A 23,585-nucleotide genomic window follows, 5' to 3' on the forward strand; every position below is an offset into this window, starting at 1 on the left:
GCCATAAATCCCATCTCTTCTGATTCTCCCTTTGCAATTCAGGACACTCCTTTTCCCAGTGCCTCTCCTGTTTGCAACAGGCATCCTGATCCTTCTGGAAGGGTGTTAATCCCCATCCTCGCCCCCAAAATCCACCTCACCCTCTGCCTCCTCCCTGTCCCTGCACGTCAGCTGGGGCAGCTGACAATGGAATTGGGAATTTCACCCGGCTCTTCTCCTTCCCTTCTCCCTCTTCCCTGTGGTTACAGACAGCACTCGGGAAAGAACCGCCCCCGGCGCTCCTTCTCTCTTCCCGAGTTCCTTTCTAACACCCGGCACGAACCGCCCAACAAAACGCCCGTTAAACAAACAGCCCCCGCTTCCCTCCGTTCCGAGGGATCCAACGGATCCGAATCCATCCGGGAGGATCCGCCAGGGGGCGCCGCCCTGCGCGCGGGGTCCGGGGCGTGGCCTCGAGGATGGAGGCGTGTCCATGCAAATCATACAACACTCGCGGGGGACGCCGGGACACGTCCCGCACACAAACCCCGCGGCCACGCGCGTCCGCGGGCGCTGCGCGGGGCGGGACCCTGCGGGACGGTGGGGAGCGCGGGGCCGCGCGGGAGCGGGGCCGGGGCCGCGCTGAGCGTGTGCTCGGGGTGGGTGCGCGGGGCGGGCGCGGTGGGGCCTGGGAGTTGGAGTCATACTTACCTGGCAGGGGAGACACCATGATCAGGCAGGTGGTTTTCCCAGGGCGAGGCTCATCCCTTGCACTCCGGGTGTGCTGACCCCTGCGATTTCCCCAAATGCGGGAAACTCGACTGCATAATTTGTGGTAGTGGGGGACTGCGTTCGCGCTCTCCCCTGACACGGCTGGTCAAATATAGAATTAGCATCAAGGTTCTCTCTGTGTGACTTCATCAGGCTCTGTCGCAAGGGATGCGATAGCCCCCATTCGCTGCTGCATCGATGAGTCGCAGCCACAGTCCTTCACGCCCCGCCCCACAATCTTTGCCAATGCCGAGGCAGCAGCGGGGGCCGGGGCGTCTCCGGGATTTTATATCCCAAAATACCCGCAACAATAAATTATTAACGCCAAATGGAACCAACTCGCAGCAGCCCCGCAGCTCCAGCTACCCGCCACCCGGCGTGGCCTGGCAGCACGGAGGGATCCCCAGGCTAGGGAGCGGGTCCAGGACCCCCCGGTGCCCCCCCAGCACGGGCAGGACACGGTGTTACCACACGAGTTTATTTAAATAAAACCGAACACAGATGCAGCGTTGCGACCGGAGTGATGGACCAGACAAGCGATGCGACAGGGACACGGTGGCCGGGGCGGGCGGGCGCTGCGAGCCCTCGCGGTCACCCACCCCGGACCCCGGCTCCGAGGGGGCCACGGGCGAGGGGAGAGGGCCACCGCTGTCCCCACCCCATAGCAGGGACAGGCTCCTGCTCTAGGACCCCTGTGGGGGCAGGTGCCCCCCACTGCCACGGCTGCACAGGGCTGGGGTCTCCTCTTCATCTTCCCGGGAACCCAAAGCAACACCTCCCTCCTGCACACCACGGCCTCCCGCCCCTGCGGGCTGCCAGGCACACCCACCCTGCCGCGGGGGTCCCGTGGGGGTCCCGTGGGGGTCCCGGCAGGGCGGGCAGCACGTGGCACCCCGGGCCAGCCCCCGAGGACTCGGTGTTCCGTCTCGCTCTCACCACGGGCAGGCGCGTCGCCGGGGCGGCTGCGGCACTCGCTCACACCGAGGGGACAACGGAAATAAATATGGGGAGGGGGTGGCGCGGGCTGGGCCCCAGCGTGGGGGCAGAGCCCGGCCCCAGCCCCGGCCCCGGCGCGGCCACACTTCTCGCCCGGGGGACGTCGGCTGGTTATGGAGACGGGGGGTTCCCCCCGGAGCTGCCGGAGACCGCGATGGCATGTGACAGTGCAGGGCGAGGCATGGGCTCGGACCTCGAATGTCTATGGTGGGGGCGGCGCGGGGGGCACGGGCGCGGGCCGGGGCTAGTACTCGTCCTGGTCCTCTGGCGGCTGCTCCTCCAGCTCGTCATCCTCTGGTGGAGCGAAGCCCTCCTGAGGGAGATATGGTGGCCATTGGCACGAGGGTGGCAGAGGTGGGCACACTGACCCCCCCCCAGCATGGCACCGGGGCTTTGGCAAAGCCCCAACCCCCCCAGCATCCGGGGCAGCGAAGGAGGCTGGAAGCGGCCGTGCGGAAGGGGTCCGTCCCCTCCCATGGATGCCCAGAGAACAGGATGGGGACACGGGGGTCACGGGGGTCCTGTGGTGCCCAGTGCTCACCTCCGTGGCGTAGAGGACGCTGACGATGCCGGTGATGATGGGGCTGTTCTCGTTCTCGTGCTCCTGGCAGATGAGCTCGATGTCCCGCAGTTTGCTGAAGTAGAAATCCCGCTCCTTCTCCAGCCCGTCCACCGTCAGCTTCAGGTCCATCAGCTGGGGGAGAGGGAAATGGCCGGAGCCTTCAGGGCCTCCCACAACCCTGCGGTGCCCCCCAGCCCCCCTGGCAGGGTCGCCCCTACCTGCTGGTTGAGCTCCAGGATCTGCGCGTCGGCCTCGGTGCCGCCGTTGCGGGCGGCGGGCGAGTTTTTCCGAAGGATGCCGCTGGGCACGTTGCCGAGGCGGGCTGGGTTTGGGGTGTTCTTGGGGCCGGTGGGGGAAGTTCTCTGGGGGACTTGACAGCACATGGGGACCGGTGGGTTAATGCCAGGAGGGGGCTGTCAGCGGGGACCCTCCCCTGCATCATGCCTGGAGGCAGCGGTGGGCAGCAGGGCAGGCAGAGCCATGGCTCCAGGCTCTCCTGCTTTCAGCCCCCCTGTCTCGGTTTCCCCTGGCAGACTTCACACCCAACCGCCCCCAGGGGTGCTCGTGGCTTGGTTGAGGTTTGCTGTGCAATCTGGGGGGAGTCCCAGCCCTTGAGATGCTCCCACGTGGCTGGCACAGGGAGGCCCCGATGCCCAGGGGAGCTGCACTGCGGTGGCACAGCACAGGAGGACGGTAGCCAAGGCAGGTAAACCACCCCTAGCCTGGGGTGAGCGGGCAGACGGAGGCAGCTGAGCCCGGCCCAGCTCCCTGCTGTCCCCTCCACCTCCCTGCTGTCCCCTCCACCGCCCCGCTGTCCCTGCAGACCCGCCCAGCCCCCCCGTTACAGGCAGGCAGGCAGCAGAGCGGGGTGCAGGCAGGGGTTCGGGGGGACGCCTGGCCATGGGGTGCAGGGGGCGGGGGCAGCGCTCGCCGGGGGGCCCCGGACATTACCTGCAGTGCCAATGGGTTTCTTGGATTTGTTGTAGATGTGATCACCTGGGTTAGGGGGGGGCGCGACGTCCTGGCCCTGCCGCGCCAGCAGCGGGTTGTACTCCTTCCCGTCGTAGTTGGCGTCAAAGAATTTCTTGAACCACTGGATGAACTCGAAGTTGTCCTGGAACTTGCCCTTCACCAGCCGCTCCACGGCGATGATCTGGGGGCACACGGAGGGACCGGTGGGGCCGTGCTCCCGGTGCAGCCCCCGGCACGCTGGCACGGCACGGCACAGCACAGCCCCCCGTGGCACAGCCCCCACCATCCCCATGGACCTACTTTGTCCACTCCCATCTTCTTGAAGGCGGCCTGCAGCACCTTGAAGTTGTGGATGTACTCGTGCTCCAGCTTGGCCTGGAATTTCACCTTCCGCAGGTGCACGCAGCCGGGGAACAGCATGTCCATGAACTGGCAATAGGCAGCCCCTGTGCCGGGCCCACGCCGCGGTCAGGGGGGGCTGGGGGCACCGAGACACCACCCCCTCTGTGTCCCCAGACCCCCCCGAGCCCACCTGAGCAGAGCTGCTCGATCTTGGTGTAGTTGAGCTGCAGGGAGTCGTTGACCCAGGCCAGCATGTCATGGCGGCTCAGGTTCTCGCTGGTCACCGACGTCGAGTACACATTGACGGCCATGCCCCAGCTGTGAGAGACAGGGGTCACACCGGCACCCCGGGGCAACCCCGACCCCGGGGTGTCCATCCCACACAGGCTCTCACACTGGGGGCACTGGGACCTGGGGTGCCCACACAGGCTCTCACACTGAGGGCACTGGAATCTGGGGTGTCCATCCCACACAGGCTCTCACACTGAGGGCTCTGGAACCTGGGGCACACATCCCACCCAGGCTCCAGCACAGGGGGCACTGGGACCTGGGGTGTCCATCCCACACAGGCTCTCATACTGGGGGCTGGAACCCAGGGCACACATCCCACCCAGGTTCCAGTACTGGGGGATGCTGGGGCCAGGCTGCCATGGGACCTGTGGGACCCCCCCCTTCAGCTGCACCCACAAATAAGGCAGGAGGGGTGTGACAGGGAGGCGTGAGGGTCTCCAGAAGCCCCATGGTGGCCCACTCGGCTGGGCGGACCCCTGCCCTGAACAGGGGTACCCAGGGGAGCTGGGTCACAGGGTGCCACTGGGAGCAAGACAGGGATGTAGTGCAGGATGTTGCTCATGGGCAGGGGATCCCAGGGGACGTGGGCACCACGGAAGGGCCACGGGCACTGCCGAGGGCACTGCCTCTGCACCGGGGGGATGTTGCTGCCCTGTGTGAGGCCACGGGGCTCCCGGGGGCTGCTGCCCATAAGCAGCTTAGGGCCCCCCCTCCGGCCCCCGGTCCTGCCTAATCTGCTGGGGCCAGGATCGGGATTGGGGTCCATTAGAGCAGGGCTTAGAGGGGCAACATCTGCCGGCAGGCATGGCCACAGAACCGTGCCCAGATGGTGGGGGGCTCTGGGACCCCCTGTCCATGGCCCCGGCACTGCACAGCAAGGGGAGCCCCACCAAAGAGTGGTGGGCACCGAGCCCCCATCCCACTGCCCCCCCCAAAATGCTTTAGCTCAGGGACCGATCGAGGATCCCGGTCCTGCAGCCCCTCCCCGGGGCCGAGGGTCCCCGTGCCCCTTTCCCCCCCCGCGCAGCAGCGGTGGCAGCGGCGGTGTTAATCCGCTTCCCTCCCTGGCCAGGGGGGCTGCGGGGCCCGGGCCAGCTGCCAGGCGGGGGCTTGGGGGGGGCGATCCTCATCACCCCCCTCCCGCTGCCACAGCCCGGGGGGGGCGAGGGGGGCACTTCCACCGCACGGCTGCGCCCTGGGGGGCTGGGGGTGCATTGGCGGGGGGCTGTGGGGCGCTGCCACCTCCCCGGTGCCCGTTTGGGGAGGAACAGGTGCCGGTGGCCGCAGCCCCCCCACGCTCGGGCTCAGCACCGCGGTGACTCAGCACCGGCGATGCCGCACGGCCGCGGCCGTGGCCGCTTGAACCCCACGGGCAGCTGAGCCCCCCGACCCCCGCCGCGGCCGGGACCCCCGGCCCGCTCCGCCGCGCCACCGCACGCAGCTGGGGGCGGGTATCGGTATTTTTAGCCGCCACCGCAGCCTCTGGAACCGCGGTCCCCGCGCCGCCGCCATCCCCGGCACGGCGCGGTGGGCACCGACCGCTCCCGGCACCGGCGAGAGCCAGAGCCCCCCCCGCGCCCGTCCCGCGGCCTCGTGCCAGCGGGGTGCGGGCAGGGGTCCCCCCCAGGCTCTGCCCCGCTCCCCCCTCCCCTGGCTCCGGCAGCGGAGCTGAGTCATGCGCGGCGCTGAGCCAGAGCCACGCGCACTGCGGTGCCGCGGCTGCCGGGAACCGCCGCGCCGGGGCCGGGGGCTGCAGAGGGCCGCGGGGGGCAGGGGGCTGCCGCCGACAAACCCCCGCCATCGCCGGCCCTTCCCCAAATAACCGGAGCTGCCGCCGGCAGAGCTGGACCCACCGCGAGCGGCGGGGCCGAACCGTGCCCGGTGGAGCGGGGGATGCCCGGTGGGACCCGACACGGCCGCCCGCGGCTCTTAGGCCCCCTGCCCGCGTTTGGGACGGGGCAGGGACCCCCTGGGGCCCCAACGGGGACGGGTTTCCCGGCGGGATGAACTGGGGTGTCACGGCGCCAGGCGAGCCCTACGTGTCGCCACCAGCCGCACCCCGACTCCCGCACACGCCGGCACACGTGAGAGCCCGGGGGAGAACCTTGGCCCGCGGGGAGAACCGTGACACGTCGGCAGAACCCTTGACCCCTTCGGCAGAACCCCGACCCCGCCAGGCACCGGCGTGTCCTCACCCCGGAGCGGGGACGCGCTGGCCGGGGCACTCGGTGCCACCCAGCCCGTCCCCACCCTCCCAAACCTCCCAAACACCTTCCAAGCCCCCGGCGCAGCGCCGAGCACGCCCCGGTGTAATGACAGGGCAGCCAGGGCCTGCGGCACCCTCCGACCCGCTGCCGCCCCGACGCCGGGCGATGGACGCGCCCAGGGCCGGGAGCCTCCGGCCCGGCCGGTTTGCCGCCGGCTCGTGCCAAAAAACTAATGAAAATAAGAACTGAGCCCCGATTCCCGGCAGGCCGTGGGGAGAGGGACTGTTGCCGGGCGCTCGGCCAGGCGGGGGACGCTTACCGCTGCATTTTAATTGTCCGGCCCCGAGCTGATAATCACGGCCCCGGGCTGTGTCCGTGCCCGTCCCGCGGCGCTGCCGGGGCGCACGCAGAGGTCGTCCGGGCCCGGTCCCACGGCGCAGCCCCCGGGCCGCTCTGCCCAAACAAACGGGAGCAGAGTGAGGCCGGACGCGTGTGCCAGCGCCGGGGCGGCCGTGCCACCACGGCGGCCGAGGGCGGCACCGACAGCGGGCACCGAGAACCGGGCGGCGCGTCGGTGCCGGTCCGGCAGCACCGCGGTGCCGGGGCGAACTGGGCTGCTGCGACTGGCGGGTTCTATTTTGGGAGCCGTCCCGGTGGCTTCTCAAGTGACAAACACGCGAGGGGGGTGGCAGACAGCCCGGTGGGGGCTGAGCGCCGTGCGGAGCCGCCGCGGGGCTGCCGGGGATCTGGCAGCGGGCACGGTGGCCCGGGTGCCATCAGGGGTGGCCACTCGCCGCTGTCCCCCCCAGGGGTCCCCCCAGTACCACTTCCCCCCACCCCAAGCGGAGCATCCCCGCTCCCCAGCCCGCGCTGCGGTGGGCACAGGTGGGTTTGCCGGGCGCGGGCAGCCCCCAGCCCCGCACCGGCTCCATCCTCAGCCCCGCACCGGCTCCATCCTCAGCCCCGCACCGGCTCCATCCTCAGCCCCGCACTGGCTCCATCCCCAGCCCCGCACCGGCTCCATCCCCAGCCCCGCACCGGCTCCATCCCCAGCACCCTTCCCTGTCTCCCGGCAGCAGTGCCCGTCCCGACGAGGCGAACCGGCCGCTCACGCACCGGGAGCTGTCGGCTCCCGACGGCGATGCCCGCGCGGTGCCGGCGCCCGGAACGCGGGGTCGGTGCCCGGCCGAGCAAATCCCCCCGCCCCGCTCGGCTCCCGCTAACCTAAATAACTCGGTACGGCGGCGGGAGCATGTGCAGAGAGGAGCCCTCCCCCCGCTCCTGAAATATTAATGCCGAGCGCCGCGGGATGAGCCGAGCCGGGAGAGCCGGGGCGGGCGGGGGACACGCTCCCGCTCCCGGTCGGGACACTCAGCCCATGCCACGCCGCCGGGTAGCGCTGTCCCCTCCGTGTCCCCACAGCGTGACGGGACGGACAGTGAGGGCTCACGGCACCCCCGGGACCCCGATCACACCGGGGGGGTCTTGGGGCGGCGCTGGGGGCCGGGTCTGTGCGCTCCGACGGCGGCGGGGGGACCCGCTCGGGAAGGCCCGGGCGGGAGATGGGGGTGTCTGTCCCCGGGACGGCGGGGGAGCACAGGGAAGGGGCCCGGCCCCATCCCGACACGCACGCGCCAGCGACACCACAACCGCACGGGTGACAACCGGTGACAACCCCGTCCCAGCGGCACCGCGGCCGTGCCGGTGACACTGCCGCCATGAGTCCGAGCACCGGGAGCGCGTCACGCTCGGTGGGTCACGGTGACAGCCGCCTGCCGCCCGGGACCGCCACGGCAGCATCCCGGGAGTGTCACCCACATCAGCACCGGCGGGACGGCACCGGCGGCACCGGCACTGCCCGACCGGCGGCGGCCCGGGCCCCGCAGGACCCCCCAGACCGGGGATCCCCGGGTGACGCCCAGGCCCCGCTGATGCCCGGGACAGGCGGCGATGCCCGGGCCGGTGCTGCGCGGTGCCGGGAGTACAGCTCCCGGCCTGCCGGTGCCGTACGGGACCGCGCCGTACCGGGGCCGCATCGTGCCGTGCCCGCGGCCCCGCGGGAGCCGCAGCCGGGCCGCAGGAACGGCCGTCGCTGAGTCAGGCCCGGCCCCGCCGCCACCGGCCCCGCGGGACCACCCGGCCCCGCCGCTCAGCCCCGGCCCCGCCGCTCAGCCCCGGCCCCGTTCCCGGCCCGGCCGCGGCCGCTCCATTCCCGGCGGCACCGGACAGACCCCCCAAACCACCCGCGGCCGCTTCATCCCCGGAGGCCCCGCGGCCCCCCGGCCTCGCCTCTCAGGCCGTGTTCTCGGCCCGGCCCCGCCGCTCCATTCCCGGAGGCCCCGCGGCCCCCCCGGCCGGCGCCGGCGGCCGGTGCGGGGATGCGGGCGATGGCGACGGCGCTGCCCGGTCCCTCCCTGGCCCCCAGACGGTCCCGCCGCACTCACCGCTCGGCCGCGGCCGCCGCCGCTCCGCTCCCCCCGTTTCGCTGCCGCCGCTCCGGGACCGGGACCGGGACCGGGCCGGGACCGCTCGGACCCACCGCGCCTGCGCCGCCCCCCCGGCGGGCGGGGCCGGCCATTGGACCCCGCCCATACTGCCATGGCAACTGACGTGACCACGCCCTCTTCGACCATGGCAACTGGGCGTGGCCACGCCCCCTCTCCGCCATGGAAACCATCATGCCCTCCCCTCCCTGTCGCCATGGCAACCGGTCTGGCCACGCCCCCGTCAGCCTTGTTTCCCACAAAGCGCCCCCTGGCGGTGGGCGGAGCCCCCTGCACCGCCGGGACCTCCCGGGACCCCCCGGACACCCCTGGAACCCTCTCGGACGCCCCGGACACCCCCGGACCCGCCGGGACCCTCCGGACACCCCCGAAACCCTCCCGGACCCCCCGGATACCCCCGGAACCCTCCCGGACCCCCCGGGACCCTTCGACACCCCTGGAACCCTCCTGGACCCCCCGGACACCCCCGGACCCCCCGGGACCCTCCGGACACCCCCGGAACCCTCCCGGACCCCCCGGGACCCGCCGGACACCCCCGAAAACCTCCCGGACCCTCTGGGACCCCTCTACAATCTCCCCAGGACCTCCTTCGGCTCCTCCAAAACTCCCCTCGGGACCCCCAAGCACTCCCGGGACACCGCCGGGACCCCTCTAGGACTTCCCTAGAGACGCTCCGAGAGCCCCTCGTGCAGCCTTGTGACCTCTCTGGGAGCCCCTGAGCCCTCTCTGGACCTTACAGAGCCTCAAACTATGCCGGGACAGGCGGGACCCCTCCTGTAGCCCGAGGACTCCCCCCACTTTGTGACACACCTGAGACCACAGAGCCCCCCCCGACACTGCAAGCCCCCTGCATCCCCCTGTCTGTGTTTGTGCATCCGAGCAGAGGATGTACATGTGGTGGCAGGGCCAGCCCCGTGTCCCCACAGTGTCCCCCTCCGTCACCATGTCCCCAGCTGTGTCCTCATGTCCCCACACATTCCATGCCCCCCTGTGTCCCCACATCTCCATGCATGTCCCTAGGTGTGTCCCCCGTGTCCCCATGTAACCCCATGTCCCCCTGTGTCCTCACATGTGTCCCCTGTGTCCCCATGTCCCCACATGTGTCCGCTCTCTGTCCCCATGTCCCCACAAATGCCCCCCCCCATGTCCCCTCTGTGTCCCTATGTCAGGGCTCTTTCTGCTCCCAGCACCTCCCTGGGCACCACTTGTCCCCAGTGCCATGGCCATGGGGTCCCTAATCCTGTCCCCCATCTGGATCTCCCACCCTGGATCCCCCCCGGGCCCCCCAGACCCCCAAGCAGGCGCAGGCCGGGCGCTGTGAACGGTCTTTAATGAGCAAACAACGGACGGCAGGTTCCTAAATTGGCCGTGTGGGACCACCCAGGGGGACACGGGACCCCCCGCCAGGCACCCACCGGCCCCCAAACACCTACAGGGACCTACAGGGGGAGGGCACAGGGTGGTGGGGGGTGGGGAGCAGGGCGGGGCACCCCCAATAGCACCAGGGGGGACGGGAACCCCTCGGGGGGGGCCACACGCACCCGGACCCCCATCGGCACCGGGGGCAGCGCCGGGGGCCCGGTGGGTGAGAGGGGACCCAGCACAGCCTGGAACAGGTGTCAGAGGGGTGGGGACACGCGTGCAGGTGTGCTGAGGGGTTCACCTGCACACACGCGTGTGCAAACACACCTGGGAGCGTGAGGGGTGACACAGGTGTGTGCTGGGGACACCTCGCTGGGCCCGGGCAGGGGTGACACAGGGGTGACAGGTGTGCACACCTGTGCCAGGGCAGCTCGCTGGCCCCGTGCTCGTGCAGGGGTGTGTGTGACACCCCTCACTGCCGGGGAGGGGGCACGGAGAGGGGCAGGAACGGGGGGTGTGGGGATGGGGAGGTGCAGGGAGGGGGAAGGGAGGACAGGGACGGAGGGGAGGGCGAGAGGGGGCAGGAATGGGGCTGCAGGAGTGCAGGTGAGGGTCAGGCATGGGGGAAAGGGATGGGAATGGGGGGCTGGGGTGCGGTGGGGGGTCAGGGATGGATGGTGGTGCGGGGATGGAGGTGGAGACAGGAGGACAGTGACGGGGATTGGGGTTAAGGGCAGTGATGGGGGTTAGGGATAGGGACTTGGTGATGGAGGAGGGGCTGGAATGGGGTTCGGGGATGGTGATGGGGGTCAGGGATGGTGATGGGGGGTCAGGGATGGGGTCAGGCCAGGGGCAGGAAGGGGGGGGTCCCTGCGTCTCCCCTACGCTAGTGACACAAACCACTTCAGAGTATTTCCACGTGATGCACAAACAAGTCAAAAATTCACTGATCCAAACCCAACGTGCAAACAGAAAAGGGCCGGGGGGGCACCCGCTGCCCCCGGCCCTCCGCGGCCCCCGCGCACGGCCCCGCCGCCGGCACGGCCCCGCCGGCAGCACGGGGGCCAGGCAGGGCCCCCCCGCGAGGGGAGCCCCGCCCGAGCCGGGTCCGGGGGGCGCTGGGGGCGGCGCCCGGTCCTCAGTTGGGGGACAGGTCCCCGGCTCTACCAGATGCCGCTCGACCGGCCCCCGGGGGGAGCGAGAATCCGGGCCGAGGCTCGTTTTGGAACGTGGTCATCGATCTGAGAACCTGCCGGGCACACGGACGGACGGCGGGTGTCGGGGGGGGGCAGCGGGGGCACGGTCCTGCAGAACCCCTCAGCCCAGCACCACCGGCAAGGGGGACAGCAGGGGCTCAGTGTCCCCTCAGCACTGTGGGGTCAGAGGATGCTCCGTGTCCCCCCAGCACTGCAGGGACAGGGGATGCTCCGTGTCCCCCCAGCACTGCAGGGACAGGGGATGCTCCGTGTCCCCCCAGCACTGTGGGGTCAGAGGATGCTCCGTGTCCTCTCAGCACTGCAGGGACAGGGGATGCTCCCTGTCCCCTTGTTCCCGCCCCACCTGTGCCGGATGCAGTGGGGGAGCACCGACCCCGCCTCGTGCAGCCCCTCCCTGTGCCAGCACGGACGTTCAGCCCCCAAGTCCCATGTCCTGCCTCGGGGGGCCAGAGCAGCTCCAGCGCCACCGGAGCATTGTCCAGGCACAGCGTGGGGAGCTGGGGCTGCCCGAGCACAGGACGCAGCTCCATCCTGCCTGGCACAGACCCCCAGACTGGCACAGACCCCCCAGCCACTCCCCTGACCACCCCAGAGCCCCGGCCAGTGCAGCCACACAACGGACAGTGCGCAGAGGGAGGGAGGGGTGAGGGCTGAGGGGCTGCAGGTCCACGGAAGGGGGCAACTGCTCTGCCACGGCTCCCTGCCCGGGAGAAGGGGGAGAAGGGGGGCTGCACCCTGCGGGAGGGGGTGATGGGAGTGATGGGGACACCCTGAGGTGGCAGCGGGGACACCTTGGGGAGGGGGGTGACAGGACACCCTGGGGTGACAGTGGGAACACCCTGGGGGGGGTGATGGGGACACTTGGGGGTGGCAAGTGCCCGGCCAGTGCCGGACACTGCCGGATGTGGGGCTGCCGGTGAGCCCGGGGGGGCCCAAGGCCGGGGGGCCGGGCCCTTCACTGCGGCCCTGCTCTTACCGGAGAGGCTGAAGCTGGACTCGTGGAGGTCCCTCATGCCCCCGTGTCGCGTGGCCGGCCGGGTGGGCGTATCGGCCAGGGGCGTCCCCGTCTCTTTTTTCCCAGCATGCACAACCACGGCCACGTCCCCCAGGTACGGGGTGCGATCCACACCCCGCAGCTTCAAAGTCTGCCGGGAGCGAGAGAGAGAGCGGAGAGAGCGTCAGCACCCACGGGGGGGGGCTGCGGCCGGGGCTGGGGGGGCCCGCGGTGCCAGCGGGGTGAGGGGTGCCAGGGCCCTGCAGCGGGGTGCGGATCGGCCGGTCGGGGAGAGGGACAGGGCTGGGGCATGCTGGGGCTGGGGAGGGGGCTGTGGTGTGGGGAGGGGGCTGCGGCTGGGGAGGGGGCACTCGGCGGGGTGCTGGGCAGGCTGAGGGGCTCCTAGTGCAGAGCAGCAGGACCGGGGGCTGGGGGAGGTGGGTGACCCTGGCAGAGCAGCCCCTCACCCTGTCCCCCACTGCAATGCCAAGCCAAGCCAAGCTAAGCCAAGCCATGCCAAGCCATGCCACGCCACGCCATGCCAAGCCATGCCACGCCAAGCTATGCTAAGCCAAGCCAAGCCATGCCAAACCATGCCAAGCCAAGCCCATGCGATACCCTGTGCCCTCCCCGCAGCCACACAGCTCCAGCCAGGCACTCTGGTGCTGGCCACCAGCTCCTTGTGACAGTGCCAGGTCCCCCCTCGCAGCACCAGCACCGCCCCAGTCCCCCAGCACACCCCCTACGGCCACGGCTGTGGGGCACAGGGTGGGCCCTGGTGCTGGGGGTTGCCAGAGCTCCCGGGTGTCGCGGCCGGGCAGCCCCTGCCAGGCGTGTCTGGTGCACGTGGTGCCACCACGAGCCGTGGGGCTGCCTTGGGGGCACCCAGCAAAGGGCAGAGAGCCGGGGCAGAGGGCTGGGGGGGCCCTAACGTTCAGCCTTGGGATGACCACGAGCCACACACGTGTTGGGACAACCGTCCCCTTGCACTGCCAGCAGGGACCCAGGGAAGGGTCCTCCATCGCACACCCACCTGCAGGGACCCCCCGTCCCCTGAGCGAGGCACGCTGTGCTCTCGTCACCCGTCCCAGCGTGGCACAGTGTGGCACGGCACTGTGGTGGCACAGACCCTTCTTCCACACTGCTGGGACCACCGTGGCCACCGGCCCCTTGTCCCATCCAGCACCCCGCACGGTGCAGCCCTGCCCCACACTGTGGCACTGCTCTGGCACCGCTCTGGCACTGCTCTGGCACTGCTCTGGCACTGCTCTGGCACTGCTCTGCCCCGGCCCCCCCGTACCTTCTCCCGCTGCACCAGCTTCTTGTAGGCGACGTCCGGGAAGGAGCGGAGCGGGCAGAACTTGCCAGTGCCCTCGGCACACATGAAGACGCCGTTCTCGTAGACCACGCGCCCGCGGCTGATGGTGACCAGGGGCACCCCGTGGCACCGCATGTTCTCGTACAGGTTGATGTCCCCACCCTGCACCTGGGTGCTGGCCGAGATGGTCCTGGGCGGGGGGGTGGCACGGTGAGGGGCGCTGGTGGCACGGGGAGCCCCTCCCCAGCCCCCTGCCTTGGGCTGCACCTACTTGGTGGCCTCGGGGTCCCAGACCACGACGTCGGCGTCGGCCCCGGGGATGATCCGGCCCTTGCGGGGGTACAGGTTGTGGATCTTGGCGGCGTTGGAGCTGGTCACGGCCACGAAGCGGTTCTCATCCATCTTACCCCCCACCTGACACAGGAGTGGGGGTGAGGACGTGCCAGGCTGCGTCCCATCCTGTCCTCACAAGCCCCCATGGCACCCCAGAGGTGCTGCTGGGGCTGGGACCCTCACCAGGACCCACTGGGGTGGCACTGGGGAGCACCTCACCCGCCAGCAAACACCCCACGGGACGTCCCACCCCAGCAGAGCCCCCAGGGCCAGCCCCGTGCCAGGGGCTGGCAGTGCCGTACCACGCCGCGCTCCCAGATGATGTTCATGCGGTCCTGCACCCCGCTGACGCCGTGGGGGATCTTGGTGAAGTCCTCCTTGCCCATGGCCTTCTGCTTGGTGCTGAAGGGCCGGTGGTCCGAGGCCACGATGTTCAGCGTGTCGCTGTGGGGGGACAGGGCAGGGTGGGGGACGTCACCCCTGGGGTTGCTTGGGGTGCCCGGGGAGCCCAGAGCCCAGGGAATGGGGCACCTACACCACGGGGTGCCTGGAGACCTGGGCACCTGGGGGGCAGGGTGCCCAGGGAATGGGGTGCCCATGCAGGGAGTGCCCAGGGAAGAGGGTGCCCAGTGAATGGGGCACCTGTGCACGAGGATCCCCATAGGAATGGGACACCCGTGCAAATGGGGTCCCCAGGGAGCTCAGTGCCCAGGGAATGGGGTACCCAGGAAATGGGGTGCTCACACCACGGGGTGCCTGGAGAGCAGGGTGTCCAGGGAATGGGGCACCCAGGGAGTGGGGTCCCTGGGGAGTGGGGTACCTGGGGAGTGAGGTGCCCAGGAAGCTCAGTGCCTGGGGAGGAGGGTGCCCAGGGCGGGGCCCGGGAGGGGCACCCACACCCCAGCAGCTCAGCGAGTGCTTGGGAAGTGCAGCACCCACAGAGCACGTCCCCAGGGGCACACAGGGAGGGAGGCACAGAGAGCTCGGTGCCCGGGACATGGGGTGCCCGAAGGACGGGGTACCTGGAGGGCACAGCACCAAGGGAGCAGGGTGATGGGGCGATGGCACAGCCAGGCAGCCTGGCACCCGGGAGCAGGACACCGGGGGCTGTGCCGGGCACCAGAAAGCCACCACGAAGCGTGGCTGGCGGGGGGAAGGGGGCAGAGAGGGCGTGGCTGGGGGGGCCTCACTTGGCGAGCAGGCTCATGAGGTAGGCGGAGGTGTTGGTGTCGAGGCGCAGCGGCGGCACGGTGACGTAGGCGGCGGCGTGGAACCAGTCCTGGTGGTAGTAGTGCAGCCCGGTGAGCGTGGCGTGCGCCGTGGTCGTCTCCGCGTACACCACCTTCCCTGCCGGGGCGGAGGCACACGCGTGTGCGAGGGCACGCGTGCGAGGGCACGTGTGTGTGTGCACTGGCCACATACAGACCCCCATGCACCCCTCAGGCCATGAGCCCTGTGTCCATGTGTGTGCTCGCGTGTGTCCCGGGGGTGCTCACATGTGTGTCCTGGGGGTGCTCACACGTGTGTCCCGGGGGTGCTCACACGTGTGTGTCCCCTGGGTGCTCATGTGTGTGTCGTGGGTGCTCACATGTGTGTCCTGGGGGTGCTCACATGTGTGTCCCAGGGGTGCTCACGTGTGTGTCCCCTGGGTGCTCACATGTGTGTCCCGGGGGTGCTCAAATGAGTGTCCTGGGGGTGCTCACGTGTGTGTCCCAGGGGTGCTCACGTGTGTGTCCCAGGGGTGCTCATATGAGTGTCCTGGGGGTGCTCACATGTGTGTCCCGGCGGTGCTCACATGAGTGTCCCAGGGGTGCTCACATGTGTATCCCGGGGGTGCTCACGTGTGTGTCCCAGGGGTGCTCACGTGTGTGTCCCGGGGGTGCTCACACGTGTGTGTCCACTGGGTGCTCATGTGTGCATCGTGGGTGCTCATGTGTGTGCCCCGGGGGTGCTCACGTGTGTGTCCCGGGGGTGCTCACGTGTGTGTCCCGGGGGTGCTCACATGTGTGTCCCAGGGGTGCTCACCCGTGTGTCCCCTGGGTGCTCACGTGCGTGTCCCGTGGGTGCTCACACGTGTGTCCCCTGGGTGCCCGGTGGCTGCAGTTCCAGGTGTGCACACCTGTGCGAGGGCACGGCCCCACAGGCACACACGTGTTCCCATGCCCACATGTCTGTTCCCTCCCGTGTCTCTGGGTGCCCGTGTGTCTCTGTGTGTCCACGGCTCTACCATCCACATCTACATTCCTCCAAGCCCACAACCTCCCCGGTGCCCACACGTGTCCCATGTCTGTGGGTGTTTCTGTGCTCCTTGCCCACACGTGTGCCGGGGGGGTGGGTCTCCATCCGTGTCCCCTACCTTGCATCTTGGCAGCAGCGATGACGTCCCCCGCAGACATGCTGGAGACGTTCACCAGGTACACAGGGCAGTGGGTCTGTGGAGAGCGGGTCAGGGCACTGTCCCTGTGGCACCCTGGCTCCACGGGGACCCCCCCACGGAACTGAGATGCCCACTCTCAGCCCACCCCACGCTCAGGACCACTCACCCTGTTGGCGATGGTGATGACACGGTGCGTGGCCTCGGCTTCCAGCTGCGGAGAGAGCCGGCAGTGACACGTGTGGCGTGGCACAGTGGCACCCAAGGGTGGGTGGGGGACACAGTGATGGGTGGGATGTCCCAGAGCATCCCAGCCATGACCCGTGCCACCGCTGTGGTGACACGGTGACACCAGACATCACCTACCTCTTCGGGCCGGCTGATCTCAATGCCCTCTGGTCCCGTGATGCCCAGATCCAGCGCTTCCTTGGCTCCCTGAGGGATTTGGGGGGTCAGGGTGGGGGTTCTGCTGCTCCAGGCTGGGGGCCCATTGCACCCCCCTTCCCTCTGCTCCCACCTCAGCCACGAGTTCTCCGTTCTCGGCGTGGACGCGGGCGATGGCGCCGAAGTCGCGGCAGGCGCGCAGGACCTGGTAGAGCTCGCTGTCCCGCAGCATGTACAGGTCCTTGTAGGTCATGAACATCTGGAAGGAGTTCACCCCCTTCTCCCGCACCAGCGTCTCCATCTCTGCCTTCACCTGTGCCGGGATGGGGAGTTCAGTGTGGACCCGCTCCCCACACACCACGAGGGGCCCCATCGCAGGGCAGGGACAGACACACCCCCTGGGGACACGGGATTTGGGGGTGATTTGGGGAGCGACAGCTGCTGAGGGGCGTGGAGGGGATTTTCTCACACCCCAGGGGGGCACTCACTCCATCCCTCCACTCCCTGCTCTGTATGGGGGGTTCGGGGCCGGGGTCTCCCCACAGCACAGCCGGGAGTCAGGTCTGATCCCCCTCTGGCAGCTTTGGGGGGATTGCAGGGGCTGAGCGTGCTGTGGGATGCGGTCCAGGCATCAAGCCCCCACTGCCATTCCCGTGGGGGTCATGCTGCAGGTTGGGGTCCCCCCAGACTGGGACCACCATCCCTGGGCACCCTGGTCCTCCCTTTGGAGTAGCACCACCTTCCCTCCCCAGCGAGGGGCTCAGCCTCACAGGGACCCCCTGCCCCAGGGGAACCCCTGAGCCCCTGCCCTGCTGAGCCCGGCTCAGGGCAGCTCAAAAGGCAGCCTGGGGGCTCAGCCCACCTCCCAGGCAGCTAATGGGATCAACGGGGCTGGGAATTAGTCCCAGCAGCTGCTCCCGGGCTCCTGGAGCCGTGCCGGACTCACCTTGGGCGCCCACCAGGTGATGCCCATGTGCAGGGCGTAGTCACAGCACACCTTGGGGTCGGCCAGGCTGCGGCACTTCTCGTAGGCGTCCAGCAGCGACGTCTCCTTGTCGGGCAGGACGTGGCCGATGATCATTGTCGTGCCCCCCACCAGCGCTGCCTGCGGGGCACAGGGACCGCGGTGGGGGGGGCAGGATTCACCCCCCTGCTGCCGGCACCGATCCTGCCTGGCCCTGAGCCAGGGGAGCCCTCAGACGCCAGACCGGGGTGGCCACGTTTGGGAACGGCATTGCCCGCAGGCAGGGAACACATTTGGGTGGCCACATTTGGGAACAACATTGCCCACAGGCAGGTGGGGGCCCTGGGTGCAGGCAGGGACCCCCCACATGTCCCTGGCCCCGCCCGCAGCTGCCCATTTGCAGCAGCACATCTGGGCACCCAGCACATCTGGAGAGCCCCATCCCGTCACCCCTGGGGCACCCACCGTCCCAGTTGCACAACCCGCTGGATTTGGGGGGCCCAGCAGCCCCCTGGCACAGAGCCCTGTGTGGGGTGGGGCCCCAGGGAGCCCCCCCTCTGCAGCGTGGGCGGCAGGGCAGGCGCTGTGGCACCGCCGGTGTCCCCGGCTCACCCAGCCCCGCTAATCCCCAAAGCTCCTTTGCCCATCGCCCTCACGGGAGGTGCCGGCGCGGTGCCACGGGGCGGGTGATGGTGATGGTGATGGGAAGCAGGCCTGGCACGGGGTGTCTGGGGGCACTGCACCGGCCCCTGTCCCCCAGGGACTCCATCACTGAGCCCCCCGCCCAGGGACACCGGACACCCCGGGGACAGGCACGGCCAGCGCTGGCCTGGCACAATGGCTGCTCTGTGCAGGCACTGGGGACAGCGGGACAAGCTGCAGGGACAACCCTGTGCTGGCCCCTCGACACCCCCAGGCAGCGGCACCCGGTACGTGGTGCCACCAACACAGGGAGGGCAGAGGGTCCCCGAGCTGGCACAGGGTGCCACGGCCCCAGAGCGGGAGGAGAGCGCTGGCAGGAAGGGGACATGATGGATGGGGACATGATGGATGGGGACACGGGGACAGGCGGTGCCACACCACAGCGCTGCTCTGGAGCTGATGCTGCCGGGGATGCCCGCGCTGCTGGGGCAGAGAGCTGCACCACACCACACCTCACCACACCTCACCACACCACCAGAGCCCCAGGGAGCCCCCCAGAGCGGGGGGCAGACCTCCACAGCAGGGGCTCAGGGTGCAGGGGTACCTTGGTGCCGTGGTAGAAGTCATCGACACAGGTGGCGTTCATGAAGGTCTGGTGGAAGTGGGTGCTGGTGTCGATGCCGCCCGGGATGACGAGCTTGCCGGTGGCGTCGATGACCTTGGCACCGCCAGGGATCATCAGCTCGCGCCCCACTTGCTGGATGATGCCGTTCTCGATGTAGACGTCGGCCTCGAGCGTGCAGTCGTCGTTCACCACCTTCCCCCCCTTGATGAGGATCCGCATGGTGGCCGCGTTGGCCATCATGGTGCTGTGGGGCAGGGGCGGTGCCGGGGTGACCACCGGGAGCTCCCCGTGGCCGGGGGGTGGTCACCCCACTGCCCACCCTTGCCAGAGATGCCCCGGTGCAGGGCTCAGGCTGCACATCCTCCATGGGCCGTGTCAATGGATTATCCCGGGAAATCCGCAGAGAGGAGGGGCCCTGGCACTGGGCCGGGGGCTGCCACCCCACTGAGCCCCCTGCTCCGGTGACACCAGTCTGCACCCTGGCCAGTGCTACCCCTCCCATGGTCCCGCACCCAGAGCAGGGCTGCTGGACCCCATCCCTGCCCGTCCCTCATTGCCCCCCCAGTTCTCCCCAGCTGCTGGTGCCACGCGTGCTGAGGGGACACTGCTTGGTGTCCCCATGAGGTGACAGCACTCATGCCTGGGGCAGGCTGCCTGCCTTGTCTCTGTGGGTGACTGGGACTGGCACAGAGAGCACTAGGACTGGTACCATCCAAGAGGGTCTCTGCCCACAGTGCCAGATCTGCCGGAGACCCCCGCGCTGCCCCAGCACTGCCTGAGCCCCCGGCGGTGAGGGGCATCCCCAGACACGATCAATAAGTCATTTGGTGAAGGTCAAACACCATCGACCTGTTGGAGCGGGGACAGCATGTGCCAGCTGTGCCCACTCGGGGGGGCATGAGGTGGGCTGAGACCCCACCAGAACCCCCAGCCCAGAGACCCCACTGCAGGAACCCCCAGGGACCCCTCCACCAGACAAAGGCCAGGGAACCCACGTGTGGCACAGCCCAGCGTTGCTGGCACGATGCTGGCACCAAGCAGCCCTGTGGGAACAACCCCCAACGCCCACCGAGACCCCTGGACGGGCACACCGGAGCCAGCACTGAGCCACGGGGCAGAGGGTGCTGCTGGTGGGGGCACAGACCTTGTGGCGAGGGGTGATCGGTGCCCCCAGGACCCCGCTGCTGCTCCAGTGGGTGCTGGGACCCAGGTACAGCTCTAAAGGGACAGTCCCGAGCTGTGCTGGCCCTTCCCAGTGCCCACCCCAACAGCTGCAGGGCAGCAAATGGCTTCCCAGGCCCCGGAGCTGGCGGGAGCCTTGGTGTCATGGGGCTGGGTCAGGCTTTGCCAGCAGCTGGGCATTGCCAGAGCCACCGGCCAGAGCAGCTGCGGGGGGGCGAGTGGCCGTGCCCAGCAGGGACCACCACCATGCTGGGGGGCACCAGGAGCCCCTCCTGGGCCAGCTCCTGCCCTGGGGCTGTGCAGGAGCAGTGCCAGCCCTGCCGTGGGTGAGCCTGGTGCCAGCCAGCGCCTCATCCCGCCGCCCTTGCTCCAGAACAGGGCAGCAGGAGCAGCTGCCGGGGTCCTGCAGGCAGCCCCCCTCGGGAATGTCACTGGCATGCACAGCTGTGTCACTGCTGAGGGACCCTCCCTAAGGACCGAGGCGGGGTGGCAGTGACCTCGTGCAGCATGCCAGGTCACTGTGGCACGCTGGGCACTTGTCACCCCAGCCCAGCTGGTCCCACGCCCACATCTGCCCCCAGCTCTGCCTCAAGTACTGAGGCAAACCACTGCCCCACGTGAGGGCTGTGCTGGGGGGCACCCAGACCCACAGCACCACTGCCAGGGATGAGGGGAATGAGGGGGATGACGGGCACAAGGAGGATGAGGGGATCAGCCCCAGCCAGGGACCCTCCAAATCCCCTCGTCAACCAGGGTGGGCCAAGACACCAGGGCTAAGACCCCCCTCGGTGGGGTGGGACCAGAGGGGACGAGCCGGTGCCCACAGTGCCACCACAGTGCCCACAGCCCCCACGACCCCCGGGGACGCCAGGGCAGGGCTGGGCCAGGCAGGAGGATACAGGAGGGTGGTGCGGGGGGGAGATGGTGCAGCACAGAGGGGGTGTGGGGGGAGGTGTCACGTCGCACCCCGAGATGAAAGCAGGTTGTGGTGACGGACGGATCTGGAGCACGGAGCGTGCGGGAGCAGCCAGTGCTGCCGCAGCACCCACCGCCCTGAGACCCCCGGCACGGGGGGATGGGGCACTGAGGGGCTGCCGGCGGTGGGGGAAGGGGTGAGCATGGCAGAGCGTGGCAGAGCGTGGCACAGAGGGGGCAGGGCTGGTGGGGGACAGGACATTGCTGGGGGCACAGGCGTGGGCTGGCCACCGTGCACAGACAAGGGCTGGCAGCTCCACACGCTGCCTGTGGCCTTGGCCACCATGGAGCCACCCACGCTACTGCCACCACTGTCCCCACACTGCCCTCATTCCGCTGTGCCAGGCCCCTTTCCCACCCCCTCCTCAGGGACCCTCGACCACCCCCTGGACTGCCGCAGGAGGGTCCTGCTGTCCCTGTGCCACCACTCCCCAGTCCCTGTGCCCAGCCCCAACTGCCCACTGAGGCCTCTCTGGCACAGCAGCGTCCCCAGCTCACACCAGTGCCCCCATCACACCCAGTGCTCCTCAGCTCACCCCCAGTGCTCACACCGGTGCCCCCAGCTCACACTGAGCATCCCCGGAGGCTCTGCCCCTCCGTGCCCCAGCCCGTGCCGCAGTGCCAGCGTGGCACCAGCCCTGGTGACACCGGGGCCGTCGCCCGCGCCCCGGCCAGCCGCTGCAGCGTGGCGGCACAGCCAGCATCGGCCGGCGGTGGCCGAGCTGGCGCGGTGGCCGGAGGTTTCCTGCCAGACAACAAACGGGCTCCCGCGCTGGGCAGAAACGCAGCGTCAGCGCCGGGGGGGCCACCACCATCCCGGGGACCCCCGCCCACCCCGCGCCGCAGCCCCCCGGCTCGGCCACCTCGGCTGGCGGCGGCCGCGGCGCCGCTCCCGGCACACAAAGCGGGGGGCTCGCAGCACCCCCAGCCCCGCCGGCTGCCGCGGGGACAGCTGTGACCCCGGCAGGACAAAGGGACCCCGGCCCGGCGGGGGCTGCCGGGGGCACCTGTCGGGGCCGGGGCGGCTGCCGGGCCCGGCCTTTGTGCCGGGGCTGCCGCATTGTGCGGCGCGGCGGGGCCGGGGGGCCCTCACCGCCCCCCGCTTTTGTCTGCGCCGCCGAGACCCGGCACCCGCCCTGCCCGCGCCCACCCTGCCCGTGGGTGCCCCGACAGGACCCCGCTTTGTCAGGGCTGGGCTCGGCGACCGTCCCTCCGGTGACACCGACCCGCGGCTACCGGCCAGAGGCGGTGGTGGGGCGGGCATCGCCCCCCGCCCGGGAAATGTCCCGCGGGGGGTTCGCCACGGCCCCCCAGCCCTGCCCCTGCCCAGGACGGTGCCGGGGTCCCACCGACCGCCCCCCCGGCCAGGACGAGCTGCGGTGCCACCGAGCCACCGCCCCGGGAGGGAGCGGGAGACCCGCGGAGGCCGCGATGGGCGGGCGAAGGGCCAGGGATGCTCCACCGGAGGCAGAGCCGCCGAGCGCGGGATGCTGCCGGCGGGAGGCCGGTCCTCGTCTCCGCGGGCACCTTGGCACGGCCCGGCCGGGCACGGGAACGGCGCGGCCACGCCCGAACGAGCGAGGGGCGCTGCGGCGGGTCTCGGTGCGGGCTCCGGGCACCGCGGAGGGTCCCAGCCCCGCTCCCCGATCCCCGTTCCTCCCTGGCGCTGCCCCCCGGGTCACTGCGGCGGGAGGACGGGGCAGCGGGCACGGCCCCGGAGGTGCTGCCAGCCGGGGAACCTGGCCGGGGGTCCCCGGCGGAGAGCGGGGCCGTCCCGCGGTGCGGAGCGCTGGGCTGGGCGCAGCCCCGGTGCGGGCCGGGCCCGGGCGAGGCGCAGGGCGGTGCCGCTGCGGCGGGTCCCGCTGCGGGGTCTGGGGGGCGCGGGGGGTCCCAGTGCGAGGTCCGGGGGGCGCGGGGGGGTCTCGGCCCCACCGGCCCGCGGCGGCCCCGCAGACAAAGCCCGGGGCTGCCCAGCACAAAGGATGCTCCGAGCCGGGGCGGGGCCGCCCGGGAGCCCCGGCGGAACAATGGGCCGGGCCCGGCGGGACCCCCGCCACCCCCCGCCCGCCGCGCCCCTGCCGCCCCGGGGTTCCCGCTCCGCCGCGCCCCGCGCACCTGCTGCTCCGCTCCCGGTCGCGACACGGCGCCGACGAGGGAGCCTTGCCCGCTCGGGGTGGAGCTGCCGTCCCCGGCGCCACACCCCACCGAGGCGAGCCCCTCGCGCTGTCGCGACACCATCGCCCTGTCGCGACAGGTGGCTCGCCATCGGCGGGCGGCGGCCGCACACAACCTTTCTGCCCCGCGATACCCCGGCCAGGCGCCCCGGGCGGGGGTGCCGGGATACTCCCCTCCGTCCTCGCCTGCAGCAACACACGCGCATGTCGAGACACACGCACCTGTCGCGATCGTCCCGCCCGCCGCGATAACGAGTCAGGTCCCGCCGGTGCGGGAAGACCCGCACCCATCCCGGCCCGACCCCCCGGCCCCGCCCGGCCCCGCCCGGTCCCGCGGTACCTCCCGCTCCCGGTGCCGCTCCCGGTGCCGCTCCGGCCGCGATCGCCTCTCACCCCAACCTGCGCCGCGGGGGCGGG

General features: G+C 70.5%; 2 protein-coding genes and 1 non-coding gene across 8 annotated transcripts; 1 reads left to right on the top strand and 2 right to left on the bottom strand.

The window, feature by feature from the left end:
• Positions 1 to 682: 682 nt before the first annotated feature.
• On the top strand, positions 683 to 846 carry LOC116785311. Its single transcript, XR_004356471.1, has one exon. It is a non-coding gene; the product is annotated as a U1 spliceosomal RNA (small nuclear RNA).
• A 364-nt stretch (positions 847 to 1,210) lies between these two features.
• On the bottom strand, positions 1,211 to 8,681 carry MAPRE3 (microtubule associated protein RP/EB family member 3). 4 transcript variants are annotated; one of them, XM_032684270.1, is made up of 7 exons: positions 8,565 to 8,681; positions 3,813 to 3,940; positions 3,581 to 3,726; positions 3,260 to 3,461; positions 2,527 to 2,678; positions 2,288 to 2,440; positions 1,211 to 2,059 (listed from the first exon to the last, which is right to left on the bottom strand). In XM_032684270.1, exons 2-7 carry the CDS (start codon positions 3,931 to 3,933, stop codon positions 1,991 to 1,993), a joined length of 843 nt encoding a protein of 280 aa, XP_032540161.1. In that variant the 5' UTR covers positions 3,934 to 3,940; positions 8,565 to 8,681; the 3' UTR covers positions 1,211 to 1,990. The 4 variants fall into 4 exon arrangements, with proteins under 4 accessions (XP_032540161.1, XP_032540160.1, XP_032540159.1 ...); XM_032684269.1 differs by having other exon boundaries at positions 3,305 to 3,461; positions 8,565 to 8,670; XM_032684268.1 differs by lacking the exon at positions 8,565 to 8,681 and adding an exon at positions 6,440 to 6,573 and having other exon boundaries at positions 3,305 to 3,461.
• A 2,388-nt stretch (positions 8,682 to 11,069) lies between these two features.
• Positions 11,070 to 23,585, bottom strand: DPYSL5 (dihydropyrimidinase like 5). Of its 3 annotated transcripts, none has more exons than XM_032684276.1 (13): positions 23,509 to 23,585; positions 18,817 to 19,081; positions 17,553 to 17,711; positions 16,740 to 16,919; positions 16,589 to 16,657; positions 16,392 to 16,436; positions 16,205 to 16,280; positions 15,039 to 15,195; positions 14,151 to 14,292; positions 13,787 to 13,929; positions 13,498 to 13,705; positions 12,180 to 12,348; positions 11,084 to 11,235 (listed from the first exon to the last, which is right to left on the bottom strand). In XM_032684276.1, exons 2-13 carry the CDS (start codon positions 19,075 to 19,077, stop codon positions 11,150 to 11,152), a joined length of 1,695 nt encoding a protein of 564 aa, XP_032540167.1. In that variant the 5' UTR covers positions 19,078 to 19,081; positions 23,509 to 23,585; the 3' UTR covers positions 11,084 to 11,149. The 3 variants fall into 3 exon arrangements, with proteins under 3 accessions (XP_032540169.1, XP_032540167.1, XP_032540168.1); XM_032684277.1 differs by lacking the exon at positions 23,509 to 23,585 and adding an exon at positions 23,391 to 23,473; XM_032684278.1 differs by lacking the exon at positions 12,180 to 12,348 and having other exon boundaries at positions 11,070 to 11,235.

Source organism: Chiroxiphia lanceolata, chromosome 3 (assembly GCF_009829145.1).
Source record: "Chiroxiphia lanceolata isolate bChiLan1 chromosome 3, bChiLan1.pri, whole genome shotgun sequence".
Taxonomy (NCBI): domain Eukaryota; kingdom Metazoa; phylum Chordata; class Aves; order Passeriformes; family Pipridae; genus Chiroxiphia; species Chiroxiphia lanceolata.

What these genes read in the sequence shown, in the direction of transcription:
- MAPRE3 (XM_032684267.1), bottom strand. An exon ending in AGAAGATGGGAGTGGACAAA is followed by an intron (nt 3,462 to 3,580) that starts GTAGGTCCATGG and finishes GTGTGCCCCCAG; the next exon opens with ATCATCGCCGTGGAGCGGCT. An exon ending in TCCTGGAGCTCAACCAGCAG is followed by an intron (nt 2,441 to 2,526) that starts GTAGGGGCGACC and finishes CCTCTCCCCCAG; the next exon opens with CTGATGGACCTGAAGCTGAC.
- DPYSL5 (XM_032684276.1), bottom strand. Translation starts at nt 19,077, where the DNA reads ATGATGGCCAACGCGGCCACCATGCGGATCCTCATCAAGGGGGGGAAG. An exon ending in ACTTCTACCACGGCACCAAG is followed by an intron (nt 17,712 to 18,816) that starts GTACCCCTGCAC and finishes TGTGCCCCGCAG; the next exon opens with GCAGCGCTGGTGGGGGGCAC. An exon ending in AGATCAGCCGGCCCGAAGAG is followed by an intron (nt 16,437 to 16,588) that starts GTAGGTGATGTC and finishes CTCTCTCCGCAG; the next exon opens with CTGGAAGCCGAGGCCACGCA.